This window comes from Tursiops truncatus, chromosome 13, assembly GCF_011762595.2.
Source record: "Tursiops truncatus isolate mTurTru1 chromosome 13, mTurTru1.mat.Y, whole genome shotgun sequence".
Taxonomy (NCBI): domain Eukaryota; kingdom Metazoa; phylum Chordata; class Mammalia; order Artiodactyla; family Delphinidae; genus Tursiops; species Tursiops truncatus.
The window spans coordinates 11,778,346-11,802,705 of NC_047046.1; the positions used below are offsets into that span (position 1 = coordinate 11,778,346).

The 24,360-nt window shown below is 47.2% G+C and overlaps 1 protein-coding gene across 1 annotated transcript in view; it reads left to right on the plus strand.

Annotated features, from left to right (window-relative positions):
• NOS1 (nitric oxide synthase 1) overlaps positions 1-24,360 on the plus strand; it is a 171,793-nt gene that overhangs the window by 117,459 nt on the left and 29,974 nt on the right. The window contains 10 exon segments of the mRNA XM_073790105.1: positions 2,295-2,436; positions 5,043-5,182; positions 7,400-7,574; positions 10,707-10,808; positions 12,646-12,840; positions 13,256-13,341; positions 15,640-15,784; positions 17,215-17,319; positions 17,857-17,915; positions 21,346-21,462. Coding sequence (XP_073646206.1) covers positions 2,295-2,436; positions 5,043-5,182; positions 7,400-7,574; positions 10,707-10,808; positions 12,646-12,840; positions 13,256-13,341; positions 15,640-15,784; positions 17,215-17,319; positions 17,857-17,915; positions 21,346-21,462 — 1,266 coding nt within the window.

Genomic DNA, 24,360 nt, shown 5'->3' on the forward strand with positions numbered 1-24,360 from the left:
CCCATCTTGGGGCCATGGAGGACCACTGCAGGGATATTCCCACAAGCCCTCAGGCTACACTGAGCTCATCCCCAAAGTGACCTATTGGCATTAAGCATGGGCTTTCTTGGACAAGTCTCTTCCTTGAGAAGGAAATGGTGTTTGCCAGCTGAGCCCACCAATAGGAAAAGACCCTGTAATTTAAGCCCAGGGCCTGCTTGGGAAATTAGTATTCAGATCTTTTTCCTAAAAGACCTCACCCCTCAGAAAACGATAAAGAGCCCTCCTGCATATCCTAACATTAAAGGAGGGCCCCGTCAAGGTCTTGGCCTCAAGGAGTTTATGGGTTATTTTGGTAGTTTTCAAATGGTGCTGTGATGGGGTAATATGGGGCGCGGATCGCCAAAGGGTAGGCAGTGCACCTTTACTTTTTTCAATTCTGTATTGGGGGAGGGGGTCTAAATGAGATATTCTATTGATGAAATGTTTGACTAATTTTTTTTTTTTTTACAAGTTTGAAACTACACATCTGGACACGATGAGAGGCCATAAGAGAATGTATACCATGTATAGAAACTATCTAAGCATAAAGGAGGAAGGTGGACAAGGGAGATGAAGGGAGGGAGAGAGATGTAATTCAAACAGTACAGGGCAGTAGACTTGCCATTTTGCGACATTATGCTTAGCAGGATTGGGAGATGGGAGGTGTAAACCTGTTCCATGTCTTCCATTGGGCTCATTCCCACACACAGAGTAAGCATCCCACCCGAGTTTCTAAACACACTTTTTAAATATATATAAACAAACACAAACAGGCTTTATCTGCTGCTCAACCAGAGAAACAGCCGTGTGGTTTAATGCTGGAGGGAAATGCTCACAATTTTACTCAGTCTGTGTTCATCTCCAACATGGCACCTTCGCTAAGAGATGTTTAAGAGCATCTTTGGCTCTATATGACTTCCGCCTTCAGCCTGGGTCCTAGACTCACCCCGAGGTGTGACACACCACTCCCTGCAGCATTAAATGCAATATTGTCTTGTGCAGACAGTATAACCTAAATGCGCTCAAAGGGAGGCCCTGGGAACTAGATAAGACAGGGGATGCTGTGTGGAGAAAGCAAATTTGAATCTGGCCTTGAAATTGGGTACATGACAGCAGAAACAGACTCCAACCAAGGGAGCAGCAGGGCAGGATTCCAGGGGCAGGATGTGAATGGGAGCAGATCTGTGAGCTTTGGGTTGGACCTATGATGTCATCCCCGTGTTGACACAAGCCAGGATGTGGTTTCCATAGCCTAGGATTTGGTCCGTGGATGGAACTGATGGGTCCAGGTAACAGGAGCTCCTGGAAGGAGATAATATCAAACCACTTCGTGAAAAAATTACTCTCCTTTCCATTTGTTCCAATCCTTCTGATGGTACCAAAGAGGATAAGGCATCATTATAACACCTCTCCAAAACGCCGATTTCCCTTTTTTGTTTTTTTTTTTCCTTCGGTACACGGGCCTCTCACTGTTGTGGCCTCTCCCGTTGCGGAGCACAGGCTCCTGACGCGCAGGGTCAGCGGCCATGGCTCACGGGCCCAGCCGCTCCACGGCATGTGGGATCTTCCCGGACCGGGGCACGAACCCGTGTCCCCTGCATTGGCAAGCGGACTCTCAACCACTGTGCCACCAGAGAAGCCCTGATTTCCCTTTTAACAGAAAGGGAGCAGGGCTCCAGTGAGGTGCCTTCCGTAGGCGACCACATCTTTCTACAATTTAATAACAGTACACGGTCTCACGGTTGCCTGTTTAGGTGGGCAAGGCCAGGGGTGATCTTCAGTTTTCTTTCAAAGTAAAGAAATATGAGTACAAATGGAAGTTGATTTCTTATTCATCGTACGTCTGTAGACTTTGCTGTGGTACAGGGGGTGAGCAAATGGGGCAATAAATAATGATGGTGGTAAAAGAAAGACTAAAACTGGGAATCAGTGGTGAGCTCTTAAAAGGAAACAGGATCTGATGGTTTTTTCCCTGAGGATTACCTGCTGCAAAAGAACTTTCTGGAAAACTGGTGCAAGTCAAGATTGTTTGAAAGTCTCCAGTTAGAGAAGCATTCTCTTTCCTTCAGTGAGCTGACACCAGGCCTCCTATCCTCCACCCTTCCTCACCCAGCGGTCCAGTGGAGAGACAGAGCAAGGTCCCTCCCCTTCCAACAGCTGCACCGTGGGCCCTGAGCCTTATGCACTCATTGGCCTGGGCGACACTTTTTCCAGTATGTCCCCAAGGTGGAAGCCCAGCCCTGGTGCCAAACGTCCCCCTCTCTCCGCCACAGATCTGCCATCACCATATTTCCCCAGAGGACCGACGGCAAGCATGACTTTCGAGTCTGGAACTCCCAGCTCATCCGCTATGCTGGCTACAAGCAGCCTGACGGCTCCATCCTGGGGGATCCAGCCAGCGTGGAGCTCACAGAGGTGCGTGCCCCCAGTCCTCCCCCAGCTGGTCTCTCATCCTCCCAAACTGTCTTTATCCACAGACTTTTCTTAGTTTAATATTATTGTAGGGAGAGTGGTCGGTGAGGTACAGCTTACTCATCTCCAGAGCTCCTGCTCTGTTTGCCTCTAGTCCTGCTGGTTCTGCTACAGCTGGTCATTTGGTCATTTTCAGGCCATTACCTTGCCCGACCCTCATGATGGGAACTATTGCCCCATTTCACAGATGAGTAGACTGAGTCTCACCAAGGCCAAACACATTATCCAAGGCCATTAAAGGAGCAGAAGAAAAGCTAGAAGTACAGTTCCAATCTCCTGCCTTCCCCTGGGAGGAGAGGAACTGACATGTGGAAGCCATGTCTGGCATCATCTTTTCTGAGTTGGGTAATATGTCAGACTCATACCCTTCATTCATTCATTCATTTCCTTGTACAACATTTCTACCTACCCAACCCCTCTCTGGACAGACTGGACTCTCCAGTATCACCACGGTTGCTGGCAGCCCAAGTCAGTTCATAAAAGCCACTAGGAACACGAATACCACCTTCTCCCCATCCAGGGCTCCTTCCAGGTGGTGATGTGGACAGATAGCACAGGTAAGGCCTGGAAGCTTCTGCCAGCTATGCCCACAGGAGACATAATAGGCAGAGCCCACGCCTGGAGTATCTCACACACACAGACCTGGTACCTCCTTTATTTGTCACCCACTCAGCCGCCATTCTGCTTTATCTTCGTTCTTTCCTCAAACCCCCCTCAAACTCCACCCCACGAGGGAGCTGCTTAGGCCAAGGGCTACCGCACACCCTCATGGCTGCTGACTTCATTTGCAAGTGGCTTTTCTTACTAAAATATTATTATCCTGGGGAGGGGACTATAACCAGGGCGACCAGGAGTCAGACCTGTGTCTTCTAGCCTCAGCCAGACTCTCTGCTCCACTTGGCTGACCTCTAACTGTATACTTGGCTGACCTTGTCCTTGTGGCCACCGGAACAGAAACACCATGGCCTCTCCCTCTCCTTCTGTCTCCAGAAACCTCACTGACACAACATGTTCTAAACCCACGCTTCTGTGCTTCCTCTGTCTACTAACTCAGCAGAAAGAGTCACCCCAAACATAACCACAGAATTGTAACTTTCAAAACCCCTCACCCAGTACGGCAGCCACTGGCTGCATGTAGCTAGTGACCACTTGAAATGTGGCGAGTCCAAACTGAGACATGCCCTAAGTGTAAATAACACGGTCTCAGAGACAGAGAACAAAAAAAGAGTGGAAAAGATCTCATTAGTAATTTGTATCTTGATTACCTATTGAAAAATAATATTGTGGATAATATCGGGCTAATCTATTTCTATTTGTTAATAAATTAATACATTTATTGTATTAATAAGTATAGTTAATTTTATGTTAAACATCTTTAAATATATTAATTTTAATAATTTATTTAATAATTTATTATTAAACAGTTGGTGTTTAATTAGGTTATATATTATAAATTTTTATATTTTATTGGATTAATAAATGAATTACATATTTAATTTTAATGTCAAATATACTATTAATATATTAATATTATTACTATTAATATATTAATATATGCCATATATATTATATATATGCCATATATAATAATATATTAATACATAATGATATTAATATTTGATACAGTAATGCTTTAGCACAGTATTAATAAATTACTGTTACTATAATTAATTACTATTACTATAATTAATATCGTGCTATAATTCATAATTATTTAATTTTTTTTTTTTTTTTTTGCGGTACGCGGGCCTCTCACTGCTGTGGCCTCTCCCGTTGTGGAGCACAGGCTCCGGACGCGCAGGCTCAGCGGCCATGGCTCACGGGCCCAGCCGCTCCGCGGCACGTGGGATCTTCCCGGATCGGGGCACGAACCCGTGTCCCCTGCATCAGCAGGCGGACTCTCAACCACTGCGCCACCAGGGAAGCCCCATAATTATTTAATTTAATTAAATATTATTGAAATTAAAACTTTTGTAAATGATATATTACTTAAATTATTTTCACTGGGTTTTGCTCTGGGTTTGTTTTTTTTTTAATTTTTAAAATGTGGCTGCTAGAAAATTTTAAATTACTATGTGGCTCGCTTTATATTTCGATAGGATAGCTGCTCTAACAGATGCATTTTATGTGGTCATTCTGAGACATCTGCCCTCATCAAATCTGGTAGATTTTCTTCATGTCTTAGGCACCGGATGCAAACACTTCCGGAGCAAGTGCGTAGGCGTGCCCAACCCTGTGCGAGGGCACCACAGATGCACGAGTCAGTTCAGCCCTTGCTCCCGGAGTTCCCAGTTGGCAGGGAAGACCTGGAAAACATAACCAAGTGAGGGGCTGGAGGACACGTTTGCTTTCTGTCCCGTGGGACCACAGACAGTTATACTAGTTACGTGATGATGGCAGGGAGAGCTTCATAAAGAAGGTGGCCGTGACCCAGAGCCTCCAGGGGGGCTGCTGGCAGGCTTGCACTGGCACCTCTGCCCCTCCCCCCATTGCTATTGTGTCTGGAGGGTCTGGGGCATGGTGGCCTGACCTGGCGGGTCTGGTTGCAGATCTGCATCCAGCAGGGCTGGAAACCCCCAAGGAGCCGCTTCGATGTCCTGCCACTCCTGCTCCAGGCCAACGGCAATGACCCTGAGCTCTTCCAGATTCCTCCAGAGCTGGTGCTGGAAGTGCCCATCAGGCACCCCAAGTAAGAGGGACTGGCATGGGGTGGGTGAGGGTGGTTGGATTTACCCAGTGCCCCTCTCTACCCAACCCTGCACCCCCGGCTCTCTCTGCAGCCCAGACGGAGGCTGAAAGGGGGTCTTGGTTCCTACCCTCATCACGGGCCAGGGCAAGGTGGGCTCCCTCAACATCAATAATTCCTCCTTCACCAGCCTAGGGACCACCATCTTTTCTGAATCAAAATCTCCCTCCTTATAAGTCAGATAGAGAAAGACAAATACTGTATGATATCACTTATATGCAGACTCTAAAAAATACAACAAACTAGTGAATATAACAAAAAAGAAGCAGACTCACAGGTATAGAGAATAAACTAGTGGTTTCCAGAGGGGAGAGGGGCAATATAGGGGTAGGGGATTAAGAGGTACAAACTATTATGTATAAAATAAATAAACCTCAAGGAGATATAGTAAAACATAGGGAAGATAACCAGTATTTTATAATAACTATAAATGGAGTATAACCTTTAAAAATTGTGAATCACTATATTGTACACCTGTAACTTATATAATATTGTACATCAACTATACTTCAATTAAAAAAAAAAAATCTCCCTCCTTACCCCACTCCTAAGCCATCAACCTGGACCTGCCCTTTTTCCAACCCTAAGGGCTGAAAGAGCAGAAGCCCCTCCTGTGTCGTTGTGGGCACAAATTTTAAATAGAGGGAGCCATTTAAAACTCTATGTGACCTGACGCAGCTCAAGGTCAAAAGCAATTTGGGGCCAGGATGGGGCTGTGAGGGCTGTGGCCAGCAGCACAAATAGAATTTACACTTTTCGAGAGTAAAGAAACTCCACAGTAAGACCCTGGCCTCAGGGGCAAAATTGATGGGGGAAGCACCAAAAAAAAAAAAAAAATCAATCATCAAGATAAATAGTATTTTAATGTAATATTTTTTAAAATAAAAATTAACTTTTTAAATCTATCAAAACTTTAAACAAAGACCAGGTTAGGGCTGAAATTAGGGGGAAACAAGTGAGGCGAGTTAGGGCAAGGTGGGAGCTTGTCTTTATTTAAAGTTTTTATTTTTGTGGGGTTATTTTTGCGATATGCGGGCCTCTCACTGCTGTGGCCTCTTCCGTTGCGGAGCACAGGCTATGGACGCACAGGCTCAGCAGCCATGGCTCACGGGCCAGCCGCTCCGCGGCATGTGGGATCTTCCCGGACCGGGGCATGAACCCGTGTCCCTTGCATTGGCAAGCGGACTCCCAACCACTGCGCCACCAGGGAAGCCCTATTTAAAGTTTTGATACTTTGTTTGTCATGGATTTTTTTTGCATTAATTTTGATTTTTTTAAAAAAACATTGAATTAATTTGGAATATTGTGTAAATAAATTAATAATATTGATATTGATCCCTGGGTTTGTTGGTGCCTCCTTAAATTTTGCACCCAAGGCTAGTGCCTTACTTGCCTCACCCTAGTCCAGGCCCTAGAAAGGGAGCAAGTGTCCTGAGGCTCCTGACACTGCCCAATATCTGGAAACTTACCCAGTCTCCCTGGTGAAACTTGGCCTTCATTCATTCATTCACTCATTCGATACTATTCATTATTCCCAGTCTGGGCCAGGCATTGTGCTGGGTTTTGTAGGTGACTTGGTCCCTGCCTCCATGGTGCTTTCAGTCTCAAGGAGGAGATCAGTTACCCAAATAACCACTTAATTCCAATAAAGTGCTGCAAAATAAATTTTATGGTACCTAGAGGCATAAAGCTTCCTGACCCAACCCAGATCAGGCATAAGGGAAGGCTTCCCAGAGTCAATAGCATTTTAGCTGAGAATGGAAAGGTAGGTAAGAGCTGAACAGGCACAGAAGGAAAAGAGAAGGAAGGAACTGCCGTGCAAAGGTCCTGAGGTCAGAAGGAACTCAGCAATGCTCACTTTCTCCTGGATTCACCTTCAGGGTGGGTTTAGGAGATAAACAGCAGCCCAAGGCAATGGTTTCCAGGCCTGGATGTCCATCCAAATCACCTGGGAAACATGTTAAAGTGCATATTCTCAGGCCCCAGCTGTGGAAGCTGTGATCCTACAGGTCTCACATGAGCCCAGGAATTAGATTCTGGTATAGTAAGTCCCAGTCACTCACTGGCATTTCAGCATCCCCAGACTAAGGATATCCCGCCTGTGTGTCTTCCCATGAGGCTCCTGCCCCATGGTGAGCTGGGCTGTGTTGCTCTCTGCAGGTTGGAGTGGTTCAAGGACCTTGGGCTGAAGTGGTACGGCCTCCCCGCTGTGTCAAACATGCTCCTGGAGATCGGCGGCCTCGAGTTCAGCGCCTGTCCCTTCAGCGGCTGGTACATGGGCACAGAGATTGGCGTCCGCGACTACTGTGACAGCTCCCGATACAACATCCTGGAGGTGAAGTCCCTTCTTGGTCGTCATGATGCAGAAGCAGAAGGCAAAGGGGATGGGCTCAGCTGTCCTGTCCCACAACTGAGCTTTGGGGCTTGGAAACTAGAAGAGGTTAAAACAGAATCTGCAATTCTGGGGATGCCCCCTGGCCTTTCTGAAGCCTTCCGTGGCATTAAGAGTATGTGTACTACAAAAAAAACAAAAAAAGAGAAGAGTACGTGTACTATGTGCTCGGCAGCACTCCAAGCACTTTGCGTGTATTAGGTGCTCATTTAATCCTTACCACAACATCCAGGTGTGATAATTCCCCTTTCACAGATGAGGAAACTGAGGCCTTTGGGAGGGTTAAAATGAGGACGAGCTCAAGATCATACAGCTAGGGAGTGGCAGAGCTGGGATGTGAACCCAGTCTGGGTTTTTTTTCTTCCCCCCCCCCCCACCCCGCCGGCAGTCTGGCTTTATGATCCGAGTTCATACACATTCCACTGCACTGCCTGTCAGTGTCAAGCCTTGTTAGAAGGTTTTGAGAACGACCCATGAACATGGGACATTTTTGGTCTCTTTTCTTAAAAAACAAGGCTTGACAGTGATTCCCCACCATGTACATTTCTGGGTGGAGGTTCTGATTCTCTCCAGGGCTGAGTCATCCTGATCTACAAAAGAGTGCTGAGGCGGACTGCTCCCTGGAGCTCCACTTTGGTGAAAGCGTCAGGATTGCTGTGGTTTTGTCAGCAAATGTTGTCTGGAACCACAGTCTGCTGTGATTGGCCTTGTTTCAAAAGAGGACACTGAGAAACAGAAGTTAAATGCTGAGCCTACGTCACACAATAAATAAAGCACAGGGCAAAATTCGAACTCGGAAACAAGCATTAGGTTTATACTGTTAAAATCCATGGGTGTTCACCTGGGTGGACCTTAAGGGCATTATGCTAAGTGAGATAAATCAGACAGAGAAAGACAAATACTACGTGATCTCACGTATATGTGGAATCTAAAAAAAGCCAAACTCCCCAAAACAGAGAGTAGAGTGGTGATTACCAGGGGCTGGGGAGGCGGGGCAGGAGAACTGGGGGAGATGTTGTGGAAGTGTACAAACCTGCAACTAGCAGATAAATAATTCCTGGAGATTTAATGCACAGTATAGTGATTATGCTCAACAGTGATACTGTTATAAATTTCAGAGTTGCTAAGAGACTAGATCTTAATTGTTCTCACCACAAAAAAAGAAATGATAATTATGCGATTGGATGAAGGTGTTAACTAACCCGACAGCGGTAATCATATTGCAATATATAAATGTATCAAACCAATATCTCTCACACCTGAAATACACATAATGTTATATGTCAATTTTATCTCAATTTTTAAAAATTCCATGGGTGCTGGCCTGGAAAACAGAACCAGGGGTCCTCAGCCTCGCCACACACTGGAATTACCTAGGGAGTTTTATTATGCTGGGGTCCCACTCCCCAGAATTTGGATGAAAGTGCTCCAGGGTGGAGCCCAGGCACCAGTAATTTTCAAAGCTCCCCAGAAGATTCTACTGGGAAGCCACTGATTTATACAAACTCCTGGCAGGAAAGGAAAAAACATTTCCAGGCAATTTCCAGAAATGTGGCTCAAGTAATATTTGGGAATTTTTAAAGTCATATATATATATTTTTGCACTTTCTTGCAACTAATTTCTATTCTTTTAACCAAAATAATGCTGTAGAAGTAACAATAGCAGCATGACTGGCTGTACACACTCTCTTCTTTTATAAAATAACTCAAGTTTTATATGTATTTGTGTAAAGCAGTGAATTTCTTACTCTCTGTGTTTGTATCATCGCTAAAAGACCCCAAACAGACCCTAACACCTCAGCCTCAAAAGAGTAAATTAATGTCTGCTTTCGTGATCCCTGCTTACATTTCAGTTGCAAAGAGTAGTCACTGGGTAACTTAAATGAGACACGCTCCCACCCCAGCCTTCCAGTTCTAACTGCCATTATGTACAAATGTTGACATCTGGGGCTGGGAAGCGATTTACCCAAACTTGAGAAATTGTCACATTCTAACCCCATAATGAGACCTAGGTTCCCACAAGTGACTAGAATTGACAGAGGAAGTGAGAAGCCAGGCTCTAATTAATGGATGTGCTATTGGGTCTTCCCTACTCCTGACATCAGCTTATCTGGAGCTGTAACCTAAATGTCAGGAGTTTTTTCTCCAAGTAGTTTTGCCAAAGGAATCTTCTGGCTGGGGAGCCGCTCCCAGGTCTTGGGCGTTAGGCATCTCCCTGGGCTCCAGCCCCGAGGCCAACTGGCTCTGTGGCCTGTGAGCAAGTCTCTGCAGCTCTCTGAGCCTCAGTTTCCTCATCTGTCAAGTGGAGTAGGCAGGCATCCCCATGAACTCAAAATACCCATGATCTAGATTCCAGGCAGTAACCACTCTGGAGGTGGAACAGGATGGGTGGAGAGCTTTTCCTACTAGAAAGCAGCTCATGTCACTCCCAGACCCACATCTCTCCTTAAAGTCCCCCAAAGACCCTCCTCATCATATTTGGAATAAAATCCTCACTCCTTAGCACATCTAGCGTAACCAGTCCTGCATCTCTCTCTCACCAACTCCCCCTGGCTCCCTACCCTCCAAATACACTGACCTTCTTTCTGTACCTCAGCGCAAGCCTGATCCCACCCCAGGGTCTTTGCATATGCTGTTCTCTCTGCATAGAACATTCCCTCCCAAGATTTACAAATGTCTTGCTCCTTCTCATCATTTGGGACTCACCTGTATGCCACCTCTGCAGTGGTCCTTCCCTGACTATCCTGGTTCAATTCATCCTGCCCCCATATCCCTCTTTATCCCATTTCCTCACCTTATTTTCTTCCTAGGAATTAGCACTCATCACAATATTAACTATTTCTCTCCCCCACTAGAAGGTAAGCTCAATAATAAAAGGGCCAGCCAAGTCCCTCTAGTCTCTTGATGTTACCAGTGGGTCCTCAATAAAAAAAAAAAATTTGAGTAAGTGAATTAGTCTGCATATGAGTTGATGAATTAATTAAGAATTTCATTGGTGACACTAGCCCTGTCCCTGTTTAGTCTGAAATCCAGAGGTGCCCCAGCCTATGAGTCTGTGTTTCCTTCCCCTTTCAGGAAGTGGCCAAGAAGATGAACTTGGACATGAGGAAGACATCCTCCCTGTGGAAGGACCAGGCGCTGGTGGAGATCAACATCGCAGTGCTGTACAGCTTCCAGGTAGCGCCAGGGCACACCTCCTGGCTGCCAAGCCTCAAAGGGGAACTAAAACGTTTCAGAGTCTCGGGGCAGAAGGTCAAGAGCTCAGCTTCCAGGAACCATCCTTGCAGGGATCTGCCTACCAGTGAGGTGTACTTCCCATCATGCATGCCTTTCTCCCCATGATGCATCTTGGGTGGGGACCATTTGAGAAAGAGGCAAAAAGATAGGGGTTTTGTGACTTGTTGCTTATGATTTCTTTTTTTATTTTTTATTTTTTTTTTGCGGTACGCGGGCCTCTCACTGTTGTGGCCTCTCCCGTTGCGGAGCACAGGCTCCGGATGTGCAGGCTCAGCGGCCATGGCTCACGGGCCCAGCCGCTCCGCGGCACGCGGGATCCTCCCAGACCGGGGCACAAACCCATGTCCCCTGCATCGGCAGGCGGACTCTCAACCACTGCGCCACCAGAGAGGCCCTGCTTATGATTTTTTAGAATTGAAATGACAAACATCTGGGACTTCCCTGGTGGTCCAGTGGTTAAGACCCCACACTTCCACCGCAGGGGGCATGGGTTCCATCCCTGGTAGGGAAACTAAAATCCTGCAGGACGCGTGGCGTGGCCAAAAAAAAAAAAAAAAAAGAAATGGCAAGCGTCATCTGTGTCTTGCCACTTCCTAGGCATATTCAGCCTTTCACCCAACAGAAACAGATACTCATCATCAGCATCAGAAGCATAGGTGCCCCAATGCATGTGGCTCCGTGATAAATGCTATTACATACAGTGTGATAGCTTTAAAAATTATCGGCTAAACCATGACACTTTTGAGAGCAAATGGGGGGCACCACTAATCATTGTAACAGTACAAAGACATAATCTGGGATTCTCCTGGGCAAACCAGGAGGCCCACAGAATAGAGGTCACTCTCTGTAGCAGAGACCAGCTCTGTCCTCTGAGGGTGATGGTTTGGGAAGCTAGACCCTCATAGACATACATGGGAGGCCTCCACAGGCAGTAGAATGAACATATCAAATCATGTATAGACATGAATATAAACCATAGGTCCCCATGTCAGGAATAGGGAGACTGGGTATACTGGGGAATGTATATCCCAGGGAAGAGACCAGTTGAGATGGGATGAGGGAGAAGGAGGCCCCCTCCCTTCCCTCTCTACCTTGGAGGCGTGAAGTTTTAGGAATTGTTGAAAATGAAGGAGGGCTTTGGTGGACTGGTACGAAGATTGGCGAGCCAGAGGCAGCAGAGGTGTGAGTGAGATGAATGATTGGAAAAGAAAAGTGCAGGAAAGGGACAGAGTTGTGGGCAGAAAGGGAAGACACTGCCTGGGGAAGGTGAGAATCCAAGCCAGCCGACTACAACGGGCCCTGCAGCTGGGTTACGTGGACATTCAGTCCACCCAGCTCTGCTGTGATTGACTTGTTTTCATTTTAATAAACTCATCCTTATTACTTAAAATTGTTTATTTTAAGAGGATTTTGTGTCACCATCATAAATGGAGAGCCAGTACCATTTGCCATAAATAGAAGAGAATTGTAAATTTAAATAAATATATAAACAAATACACACAGGGAAACAACACAAAGTTGTTGGATTCTAGTTGCCTGAGCGTCCTCTCTCATTAAAAAAAAAAAAAAAAGAGAGAAGGAGGAAGGACAGAGGAAGATTGGCAAGAGAGGTGTTTCTCCCGGGTCTAATCAGGATTGAAAGAACAATGCAGAGAATCACTTGCCTAGAATCATCTCCAGGACCAGCCTTTGGGAAACACTGCTCTATGGGCAGGGGAGTCCCAAAATACCCCAGCTGCTCTTTCCTCCTGACTCCTTGTCCCCTCTCCTCCCACAGAGTGACAAAGTGACCATCGTTGACCACCATTCTGCCACCGAGTCCTTCATTAAGCACATGGAGAATGAATACCACTGCCGGGGAGGCTGCCCCGCTGACTGGGTGTGGATTGTGCCCCCCATGTCTGGCAGCATCACCCCCGTCTTCCACCAAGAGATGCTCAACTACCGACTCACCCCCTCCTTCGAATACCAGGTCCTGCCCCTCCCCACCTCTTTCGTGCTAAGTCTTCAATACCCGGTGTGTGTGTTATGATCAGAGCACGTCTCAACTCAGACTTGCATTTCGGATGCTCAAGTGTGGCCCCCATGTTGACCAGCACAGCTCAAGCTGAAAGACGAATGGAGATGAAATGAGTAGTCCGGGGTCACGAGGAGAGTGTTTGAGAGGGATTCTGAGGGATGAGCGGGAAGGTCTAGCCGGACAGTGCAGGGAGGCTGGACCAGCCACTCTGTGCCAGGACCCCTGGGGTCACCACTGACAGAATCGTTCCCTTCAAGGGCTAAGGGTTGGACGTAGCTGGACAGCCACAAGCCCCCAGGGAGCCCTGAGCAACTCCCAAGAGGAGCCAGGGTCCCTCACTGCAGTGACCATAGTCCTCTCTTCCCAGCCTGACCCTTGGAACACCCACATCTGGAAAGGTACCAACGGGACCCCCACAAAGCGGCGAGCCATTGGCTTCAAGAAGCTGGCAGAGTAAGTCTCCTAAAGTAGGTGGGGATGGGGGATGGATGTGCCCCCGCATTCAGAGAGCCCCAGAAAAGAAGGCTGGAAACATGCTTGCACCCCTGCCCTCTTGTGTGACATGATTTCTCCATTTTCTCCAACCCCCTCGTGCCTCCTTTGCCTCCGAGTCTGGGATGCAAACATCACCATGACTCTTCTCTTTCCCAACCTCACTTTCCTCCCCCCACTTTCCTAAATTCTTGTCCTGGAGACAGAGTTGTGTTGATAAACCAGCTCTCCAATTAGTAAAGTTGGCCATAATAATGATAATAGATTTGTAACCTTTGCCCATTTCCGTGGTGTAAATACTCCCACTGTGGCCAATTTCAAGCTCTCAACAGGAAGTCACTGAAGCCAGAGTCGGGAGGAGCTAGGACAAGCTGGCTCCAGCCCACCACTGCCTAGAGAGGCCTCTCGCCCAGGGCTGGGTCTCATTTCACTCGCTCATTCACTCATTCAGCCAACAAATGGATACTAAGTGCCTACTCGGTGCCCGGCACTGTGCTGGGCTCCAGAGAGGCCATGATGAGCCAGATAATGTGGTCCCGCCCTCATGAAGCTCACAGCTACCACCAAGGAACATTCATGGGGCCATAAAATAGACGTCAGCCAGTTTGGGAGGTCAAAAGGGGCTTCCAGCAGAAGATGACAATTGAGCTGAAGAATGAAACGAATAAGACTTCACTGAGAAAAGGAGGGAGGGAAGCGGGTTAGGGACCAAGGCTTTTGAAGAGTAATTGTCCTGAAGAACTCGTGGTCAGCCAGGGGACCGGCTGACAAGTGGGGTGGGGTTCACAGATGGTTTAATGGGGATGCCAGCTTTCTGTCTACAGATAGAGAACTCCCTGATCCACTCAGCAGAGACCCTCTATTTCGAGCTCACTTTTTGGCAGAGGGGCTAGTATGCACCGAGCTGCTTAGTCACTTTCCTCAGCCCCTTGGGTCCAGCTCTCAACAGGTGACTGGTAGATCTTGCAGGGACTGAAACCTGGATCCTGGCTCCACTAATATGGTCCACAGGATCTCTCCCTTCTCCCCTCCCTCCCCTTTCTTCTTCCACCTAACTTTATCTGCGGCCAGGCGAGAATGCATCAGCAGCCATTCTTTCCCTAACAAGAGCATCACAAATTCTCAGGAACAGCAGCCTTTGGCTTCAGTTCAGTTCAAACTGTTTCTGAGGGAGGGAAAAATCTAAAGAATTAATTGCGCTGTTAAGTTCGGGGTAGAAACAATGGGAGTTAATTATAGATGCTTTTTTACAATCCGATCATTCAAAGGGAACCCTCCAGGCACCTTTTATTCTCTTCTGTTTCTCCCCCTTTAGCTCCGCAGTGTGGGTGGTTTCCCTGATTCTAAAAAATGATGAATTTACCACCGATAATCCCCAGGTGGGGGTAACTAGCAATTTGTCTACTCAGAGATTCCTAGTTAGAACAGGGATGCTTGCTCGGAAGGTGAACCCAGGCATTCATAGATGGGAAGGAAGAAACACTGGTTCTGAATTCTCCATTTAACTAGAAAGAGCCTCGACTTGACATTTAAACTCCCCAGGGCTTTGATGGTAGCAGTATGTTTAAAATCCATTCCTTCTTTTGATAGATACATATTTAGTGCCTGGTGAGTTTCAGCCTCTGCAAGACCCTGGATGTGCATGGCTGCTTCAACCAGACTTGGTCCTTCCTTTGTGGATTTATGAACCTCTAAAATCCCTTCTAGCTCAATACCTGCTGATTTATTAGTGATTCGTTCTCTCTCCCTCTCTCTCTCTCTCCCCACCCTCTCCCCCTCTCTCCCTCTCTCTCTCTCTCTCTCACACACACACACACGCACGCACACGCTCACACACACACATGCACACACACACGAACGTAAGCCCCATGACAGCCATTTCTCTGTGTTTCCATTCCTATAACAATACCTGGCACATAGCTAGGCACTCAACAAACACTTGATGAATGAACAAATGAGTGAAGGAATGACTCATCATCTTTTGGGGCAATGCTTGGCAAACCAAGGTTCTCAAGACCGGGATCAATTAATCAAGTAACAAACTAATAAAACTAACCATGTTAGCTCATGACCAGTTGGTCTGGAGTGACTTAAGAAAGGGATCAATATGGCACCTAAACTTGCACTTTGAGTATCCCTGAAGGCATCAAAGATTAGGAGAGAAAGTTCATGGATCATGGTTCTTGCCCAAAAGTCCCAGTGTGGCATCCTCCCTCCTTTCTGCATTTCCCATTTTCCTCTCCATCCTCTCCCCTCCAGAGCCGTCAAGTTCTCAGCCAAGCTGATGGGACAAGCCATGGCCAAGAGGGTCAAAGCTACCATCCTGTACGCCACAGAGACGGGCAAATCGCAGGCTTATGCCAAAACCCTGTGTGAGATCTTCAAACATGCCTTTGACGCCAAGGTGGGTAGGGGGCAGTGCCAGCTCTCTGACCCTTCATGGTAAAGTTGGGAAGGGGAGAGAAGGAATTCAGCAAAGAAGAATCCTTTGAGAATGGGTGATAGCACATCTGAAGATGCCCATCAATTCACTCACGCATATTTGCATATATTTCAGCGGACTCTGATGCTCCTCTCCCTGGGAACCCTCCAGGAGTCCGGGAATTATAACCCCCATCCCAAGAGCAAAATACTAGAAAGTTTATGAAAGACAATTCTGGAGTCAGTTTGGGAAGCTCTGCCTTTAATACAATTCAGTGGGTTTCTTTGCTGCAGGAATTCTCAGAGCCTTTAATCTGCACGTACGTGTTATCATTCCCAGAAGAGGAGAGAAGAGAATATAAATGTTTCCCAAAGATCTTTGCTTATGGATCACTTACTTTTTCTTTTTTTTTTTTTTGCGGTACGTGGGGCTCTCACCGCTGTGGCCTCTCCCGTCGCGGAGCACACGCTCCGGACGCGCAGGCTCAGCAGCCATGGCCCATGGACCCCGCCGCTCCACGGCATGCGGGATCCTCCCGGACCGGGGCACGAACCCGCGTCCCCTGCATCAGCAGGCGGACTCCCAACCACTGCGCTACCAGGGAAGCCCGGATCACTTACTTTTAAAGAGCATCTCAGGAGACTAGCCTTCCCTAGAACCTACTTTGAGAAATGTTGCTCAAGTAATGCTAAGATATAGGGCAAAACAATCTTTCCCTGAGGCGGGGATCTCAGACCTGTTTGGCCCAGGTCCTCCACACTGCTGTACGGAGGATTAGAAAGGAAGCGGAGCAGACAATTGGTCAAATCCAGCTGGGTCGTTCCCAGCCTAAATGTGATCAAGAAGATTCCAGCATCCTTTGGTTGTAAGAAGCCCAGGAGTCTTAATCAAGATCTGTATTTACGGGGGCTTCCCTGGTGGTGCAGTGGTTGAGAGTCCGCCTGCCGATGCAGGGGACGTGGGTTCGTGCCCCAGTCCGGGAGGATTCCACATGCCGCGGAGCTGCCGGGCCCGTGAGCCGTGGCCGCTGAGCCTGCGCGTCCGGAGCCTGTGCTCTGCAACGGGAGAGGCCACAACAGTGAGAGGCCCGCGTACCGCAAAAAAAAAAAAAAAAAAAAAGATCTGTCTTTACTGACAGCCAACCCATTGCCCCAGACTCTCTGTAGTCCTTCAGGCCACAGGTGACCACAGAAAGGTCCCACACTGCCAACAAGCTATTAGTTCTACCCACTTGAGCCCATGGAAATAGTGGCACCCAGAACCTTTGGATCTCCTTCCAGAGGAGATGGCTCAAGATGACTCATCTTCTTCCTCTCTCTCTTCTCTTCCCCCATCACTTTGTTCTCTCCTACCCCTTCTCTCTTCTCATCACCTTCTTCCTTCCTCTCCCCACCCCTCATTCTGCCACGTAGGTGATGTCCATGGAAGAATATGACATTGTACACCTGGAGCATGAAACTCTGGCCCTGGTGGTTACCAGCACCTTTGGAAATGGAGACCCCCCTGAGAATGGGGAGGTGAGATGAGCTTCTACCTGTTCTGGCACGTGTTTCCATCAGCAGAAAAGAGGGGCATCGGTTACACCTGCTATTCAGTAGCAAATCCTCCAAAGCCTCAAAGCCAGTGACCTCAGTTTGGGTCCAAGTTCTGCCAAGATTGGACAATTCCAAGTCTTCGGTCTATGGGTGTCCACTGACTAGCCGATCCCTAGTGAAAACGCTGTCACCCGAGTGAGCTACCTCTTTGGAATGGATGCTGCAAACAAGAGCTTGGTGTCCCCTGCTCCAGATGAAAGAAGCAGGGACAGTATTTTTGTAGAAAGCCACAAAGGGGATTTGTGTGCTGGGGGGAGGTGAGGGGAGTCCACACCTGTAGCCCTTTATAAACAGCCCTCTTCCACATGCAGCACTGCTGCCCAGCCTGAGCCCCCGACGCCCTGGTCCCCGGGCATCAGGCTCCCCTTTTGCCGGTTAGGTCCCCAGAGCCTCTCCCCGCCCCCGTTCCAGATTTCATCACGCCTGCCTCACATTTTGCTTGTCTCTTTCGGCCTCCAGAAATTTGGCTGTGCCTTGATGGAAATGAGGCACCCCAACTCTGTGCACGAGGAAAGGAAGTAAGTGAAAGACCCGCCAGTGTCACATGACACCCCGTGAGGGTAACTGAAAATTGTCTTTTGGCATCTGGGGCTCACATCTGAGTTCTGGGTAGTTTTGTGACCCGAAGTTCATTTGTGACTGATTTTAGCCGGTGGGCGTCTATCGTCCTCTGGGGCAGATTATTTGGTCTTTGGTCTCTTCACAGCCCTGTGCCTCAGTTTCTTTTTCCATCACCCTGGGTTTATTCCACCTGCATGAATTTTCTAATCTGTAAGAATCAAATTAGAAAACAGATGTCAGCGTCCTATGAAAAGTTGTGCACTGTGTAAATACCAGTTCTTACCATGGCCGCCCTTTGGAAACGTACATTCAGAATCAGTGAGTTTGTTTCCCTAGAACTTTTCCATCCGATGGAGTTGCATCCACTAACGTGGAGGCTGACCTCAAAAGATAGCTCGGGAATTCCCTGGCTGTCTAGTGGCTAGGACTTGGCGCTTTCACTGCTGAGGGCCTGGGTTCAATCCCTGGTTAGGAACTATAGGATCCCACAAGCTACACAGTGCAGGCAAAAAAAAAAAAAAAAAAAAAAAAAAAAGGATATCTCATAAGGTGAAAAATGCCTGAGGTCAAAAGATGTTCCTGGTAAAACGGCATCTAACATGGTGTTCGGTTCTAAAGATATTTCATAAGGTGACAAACACCCGTAACCAAAATTACCCTTGAAAAACCCTTAAATCCCCCCGAAGTAGAGAACATAAGGCATGTGCGTACAGAGCTGCCTTTCTGTGAGAGCATCTCAGTGTTTCCTCCACCACGGAACAGGTCTTAAGTTGGGCATTGGATGCCATGGCTGGCTGGTGGTTAGAGACTGTGTTCTGCACAGCATCCCTCTTGGTTTTCTTTCAGCCAAGCACACGTTGCCAAACTTGCCTACATTCCATATCCAGGGGACAGCTGAGTCCCTGGTGGTCAGCCTTCCTTCTGTGCTCAAGGCCAACATCTTAGTCCTCCCTCTCCCTGCCTCTCTCCTTCCCACCCTATCCTGGTGGCCTCCAGTAGGTCCCCCTCACCCCTCCTTCAGGGAGAGATAGGGCACCATCCATTCTCCCCTCTAGGTACCCGAAACCCTTGCGTTTATTTCCCCGTAAAGGGCCTCCCCTCCCCTGAGGTGACACAGAAGTCCACGGTCTGGCTGCAGCCCGTGACAGCCAGCGCAGGTAGAACATGTGTGTGCGCGCACTGGCCTATGCGTGTGCGTGCACACGAATGTGTGCACGTGTATGCCTTGCGTTCACGTGTGTGCATAAGTGGTGTGAGCGCTTGTGTGCACGTTGGTAGGTATGTGTGCGCATGCCCAATGCTGCAGCAACCAAGGCCACACCCAGGTCTCAAGGAGACCTGAGTTCTAACCCAGGCCGTGACACTAACACGCTGAGTAACCTTGGGCAAGCTGCTTGACCTCTCTGGGCCTCGTCTTTCTCATCTGCCAAATGGGGAGAAACTACCTCTGCCCCAACCACCTCTGGGAGCTGTTGCAAGGATCGAAGGATAATAACAAAGAGGAAAGCATTTGGAAAAACCTCAAGCCTCATACAAACACAAGTGCTGTTATTTTTACCCCACAACCGTCAACCATCCTTCCCACACTAACAACACAGCCACCCCCTGATATGTTACAGGACTTATTTGGAGAAGTGACTCAATGTGACACTATTTTTAGGGCAGCAAATACACTTACATATATTTAGAACTTTCCTGATGCTGGAGCGAAAACTTTGAAGAACATCCAGCTTAGGAACCCTGCTGCCAGAACGTGCAATTTCTTTTTTTGTCTTTTGCACTCAGATTTGTGTGTTGAGCTTTCGTGTTTGGGGTTTTGATTTGAGGGTTTTATGGAGTTTTTTAGTTTGGGGGTTTATTGTGTTTTGTTGCTCTTGGAGACATTTTTGGTTTGGTCTGGTTTGGTTTGGTCTTTGCCTTATCTGAGAACAAGACTTACCACTTTTAAAGGAAAACTGGAAAACCATTCATGGTTGGTTTTTTTTTTAAATCTCGAGGCTCCTGGGCCTCTGGTGCTGAGGTCCCAATGACATCCTTCTTCCCCTTTGAAACAACTTCATAAGAAATCCATTCTCTCTTCAGGCTGTGTCCGTGCTGAACATTTTTCGGTTTACTTGAAATGTGAAATGTGAGAGACCCTTGAAATGTCTAAAGACCAAAACTTTATTGAAAGAGAATGTGGTGATGGTTACCAGTGAGGAGAGGGAAGGGGGAGGTGCAAGACAGGGATAGGGGATTAAGAGGTACAAACTATTGTGTATGAAATAAGCTACAATGTTATATTGTACAACACAGGGAATATGGTCAATATTTTATAATAATTATAAATGGAGTATATAACATTTAAAAATGGTGAATCACTATATCACACACCTGTAACTTAATATCGTACATCAGCTATACTTCAATTTTTAAAAATGGAAACAAATTTTTAAAAAGAAAGAGAATGTTGAATGGGGTAGTCCTGCACCATCCAATAAACCTTTCTACAGGCATATAAATGTTCTGTATCTGTACCATCCTGTACGGCAGCCACTAGCCACTCATGGCCGTTGAGAACTTGACACGAGGCTAGAGCACGTGGGGAACAGAATGGTTCATTGTATTGAATCTGAGTGAATTTAACTTGAAATAGCCACACACAGCCAATGGCTACTGTAGTAGACAACACGAGTGTAGTTCTTGGCTACTCAGTGTGAGGAGAGGAGACCAGCAGCATCTCCTGTTAGAAATGCAGAATCTGAGGCCCTACCCTGGACCTACTGAATTGGGATGTGCTGCTTAACAAGATGTCAGAATGATTCCTGTACTCATTAAAATTTGGGAAGCAAGGAAACGTGGTCTGATGGGCTAAGGAATGGACTGTTCTTTCTTTCAAGTGTGGTCCGAAACTTTTCTCTTTTTTTTTCAGTTTTAATTTTTTTTTATCGAAGTATAGTTGATTTACAATGTTGTGTTAATTTCTGCTGTACAGCAAAGTGATTCAGTTATACATATATATACATTATTTTTCATATTCTTTTCCATTATGGTTTCTCATAGGATATGGAATATAGTTCTCTGTGCTGATACAGTAGGACCTTGTGGTTTATCAATTCCGTATATAAAAGCTTACATCTGCTCCCCCCAGCCTCCCACTCCATCCCTCCCCCCACCCCCTCCCCTTGGCAACCACCAACAGGTAGCATCAAACGATGTCTAGGTGTCATTTTTGGCAGGCAAGGGTGAGTTGATACATTCTAGACAAAGCCATAGGTGTGTTATGGTCTCACTCAAGACCCAAAGGAAGGCCCTAGAACCAGGACTGGTGATTTGGAGAGCCATCGGGTGTTGACCCCAGGAGGGGGCTCCAAGCCAGAGCTCACAGACTCTCTTTCATCTTGGCAGGAGCTACAAGGTTCGTTTCAACAGTGTTTCCTCCTACTCCGACTCCCGCAAATCATCGGGCGATGGGCCGGACCTCAGAGACAACTTTGAGAGTGCGGGACCCCTGGCGAATGTGAGGTGAGCGAGGGGCCCAGGGTGTCAGGGACGACGAAGGCTCTTGCGGAGCTGGACTGAGTTACAGAGTGGGCTCTTTCTTGGAGGCCGGGGGTGGGGGGGTCTCCCTTCCATGTCTGTTTATCCCTTGAATAACCAGCTGCACTCTGGCTCTTTGGGGACATCCTGCCCCCATTAAAGCACACTGCCTGGACCCCTCCTGTGACCTCTTCCTATCACACTACTTCAGAGCCCCTGTCACCCAAGTTTCACCCCATCACACAAATTTCACATCATTTGTGCTGAAGGATGTTAGTGCCCCGCACGTCACTCAGCGAGCTCCCTTTGTAAGTGCTGTTACTGGAGAATGAACTTGAGTTGGTGTCCAGGAGTCTCAGAGTTCAAGTGAAAGTTAACACAGGTTAATATCTACTCCTTTTAAATCTACATTCATGCTTTTCATCTCATTCTCCTCTCTTCTGGGGACACACTACCATGACCCAGTGGTTCCCACCCTTGGGTGCTCATCAAAATCACCTGGAGGTGTTTGCAGTATACAGATAACCAAGCCCCACTTCCAGAGATTCTGATGTAGTTGGTCTAAAATTGGACCCAAGCATTGCTTTTTCTCTTTTTTTAAATCTCCCTAATTGCCTCCAATGTGCAGTCAGATTCAAAAAAATACTGTCCTGACCCCGTGTCACCCTAAAGCATAGTCACGTCCCATGAGAGCGTTTTAGATGGTACATGGACAGAGGTTTTATATTTCAATGGTTGTGAATATGATTTAATGGGTATTTGGAAAGAAAGAAAACTGGATGTCAAGCCCTTGGTTTGACAGACATTGGTTAAGATGAGGCTTGATGTAAGCAGTGTTGTTCAGGCCCGGCCACGAATCTCTTAGACCTTCACCAACTGAACCTTCTCCACACCGGCTCAGGACAGTGCTTAGCAGACGATAGAGATCACAGGGTTCCTAGATATTCAAGTATTGTTTTCATCGGTACCCTTTTTTTTGGGGGGGGGGCGGTGCTGAGTCACGCGGCTTTCGGGATCTTAGCTCCCTGACCAGGGATCGAACCCGGGGCCATGGCGGTGAAAGTGCTGAGTCCTAACCACTGGACCACCAGGAAAGTGCCCATCAGTACGCTTGTTAATAAACTTTATTTATTTAAAGTAGTTTTAGCTTCACAGCAAAACTGAGGAGAAGGCACAGATTTCCCATATACTCCCTGCCCCCCGCACCTCACCCCACCCCCACCCACACACACACAGCCTCCTCTACCATCAGCATCCCCCACCACGGTGGTGCATTTGCACAACTGATGAAGCTACACTGACACACCATTGTCACCCAGGGCCCATAGTTTACACTAGGGTTCACCCTTGGTTCACCCTTGAACTGATGGGTTTTGACATCAGTTCATTTTCTTTAGCTCGACGTTGAAACATCCATGGTTTGATGGTCAGACCTATTTTTCCCTTACTAAATCTACCATGGCATAGAGCTGGGGTGGGCAAACTACAGCCCATGGGCCAAATTCAGCCTGGCCACTGTATACTTTTGTACAGACCATGAGCTCAGACTGGTTTTTACAGAAGAACAATTACAATTTATTTGATGATAGAAAACATTACCTTTGAACCCCAATTAAGCAAAATGCTATCCCCCCAAAAAAGAATTCCATTCTTCTCATTAGTAGACATATATAACTAAAAAATTGTACCCAGCAACTATTATTATTGTATTTTTAATTTTGTCCAGAATCATGCAGGAATATATTCTTTTTTGTCATATGGGTATCTACGTAATAGCTTTGATTTTCCTTCTTGTCCTACAAGCCTGAAAATATTTACTGTCTGGCCCCATGTATAATAAGTTTGCCAACTTCTGTTTTGGAAGCTTAAAATAGGAATTTTGAAACCATAAGATGAAGACTGTGATGAAATGTGAACCTAGGAAGTGGCTGTGACACAGGCCTTCAGGTGCATCAGGAAGCTTGTTAATGAATGAATCACCCAGACCAACTCTTAGTGAACACCAGTGGGTTTGAATAGCCAGTGAGTACAAATTAAAAGCAAAGTAAACAGCACTGCTAAGTAAATAATAGTATGGGTGGTAGTCAAGTATGGCGGATGTCTCGAACGTAGTAACTATTGGAGGTTCGGGGAACAACCAATAGTTGCATGGTTGACTAGCAAGGCATGACTAGCGCGAAGAGTTTCCAAATCTGTGTTAGGCTAAGGGATGGCTGGGAGGCAGAAGTGCTGCTTCCTGCATCCTTTAACCAGTCCTCTCCTGGCCACCTGCTCCTTCCACCTGTCAGGCCACTGCCCTGCGGGGAAAAGGTGAGGAATCCAGCTAAAGGAGGATTGTGGGTGAAGGACTGCTGGGGAAACATGCTACCTAATCCCACATCCTTCCCTTGGAAAGGCTCTGGAACCCCGGGGAAATAAGGGCAGGAGAGGAGAGGAGAATGAGATGAAAAGCATAAATGTAGATTTAAAAGGAGTAGATATTAACCTATGTTAACCTTCACTTCACTTCTGAGACTCCTGGACCCCAACTCAAATTCATTCTCCAATAACAGAGGGTCCCTTCCCAACTTGCCCCACCTCCTTCCCTCATCCTCCATCGCAATCTTTCACCACCCTGGCTCCATCATTCTAAAAAAGAGATTCGAGAGCAGAGCCAGACCCTGTAAGGAGTAGGCTTGTCTGAACTGGCAGTCACCACGGAACCCTCCAACATGGGAAAGAAGCAGGTTGGGGTGTTGTTCGTATCCCACTTATAAACCTGTCCATCCAGTCCCAGTGAGGTCAAGACCCACAGCCAGGACCAAGTCCTGGAAATGTGACATCAAGTCTCTGCAGGACTGAGGGGCCACCTGGGACACAGCCCCCCACTGCCCAGACTTCAGA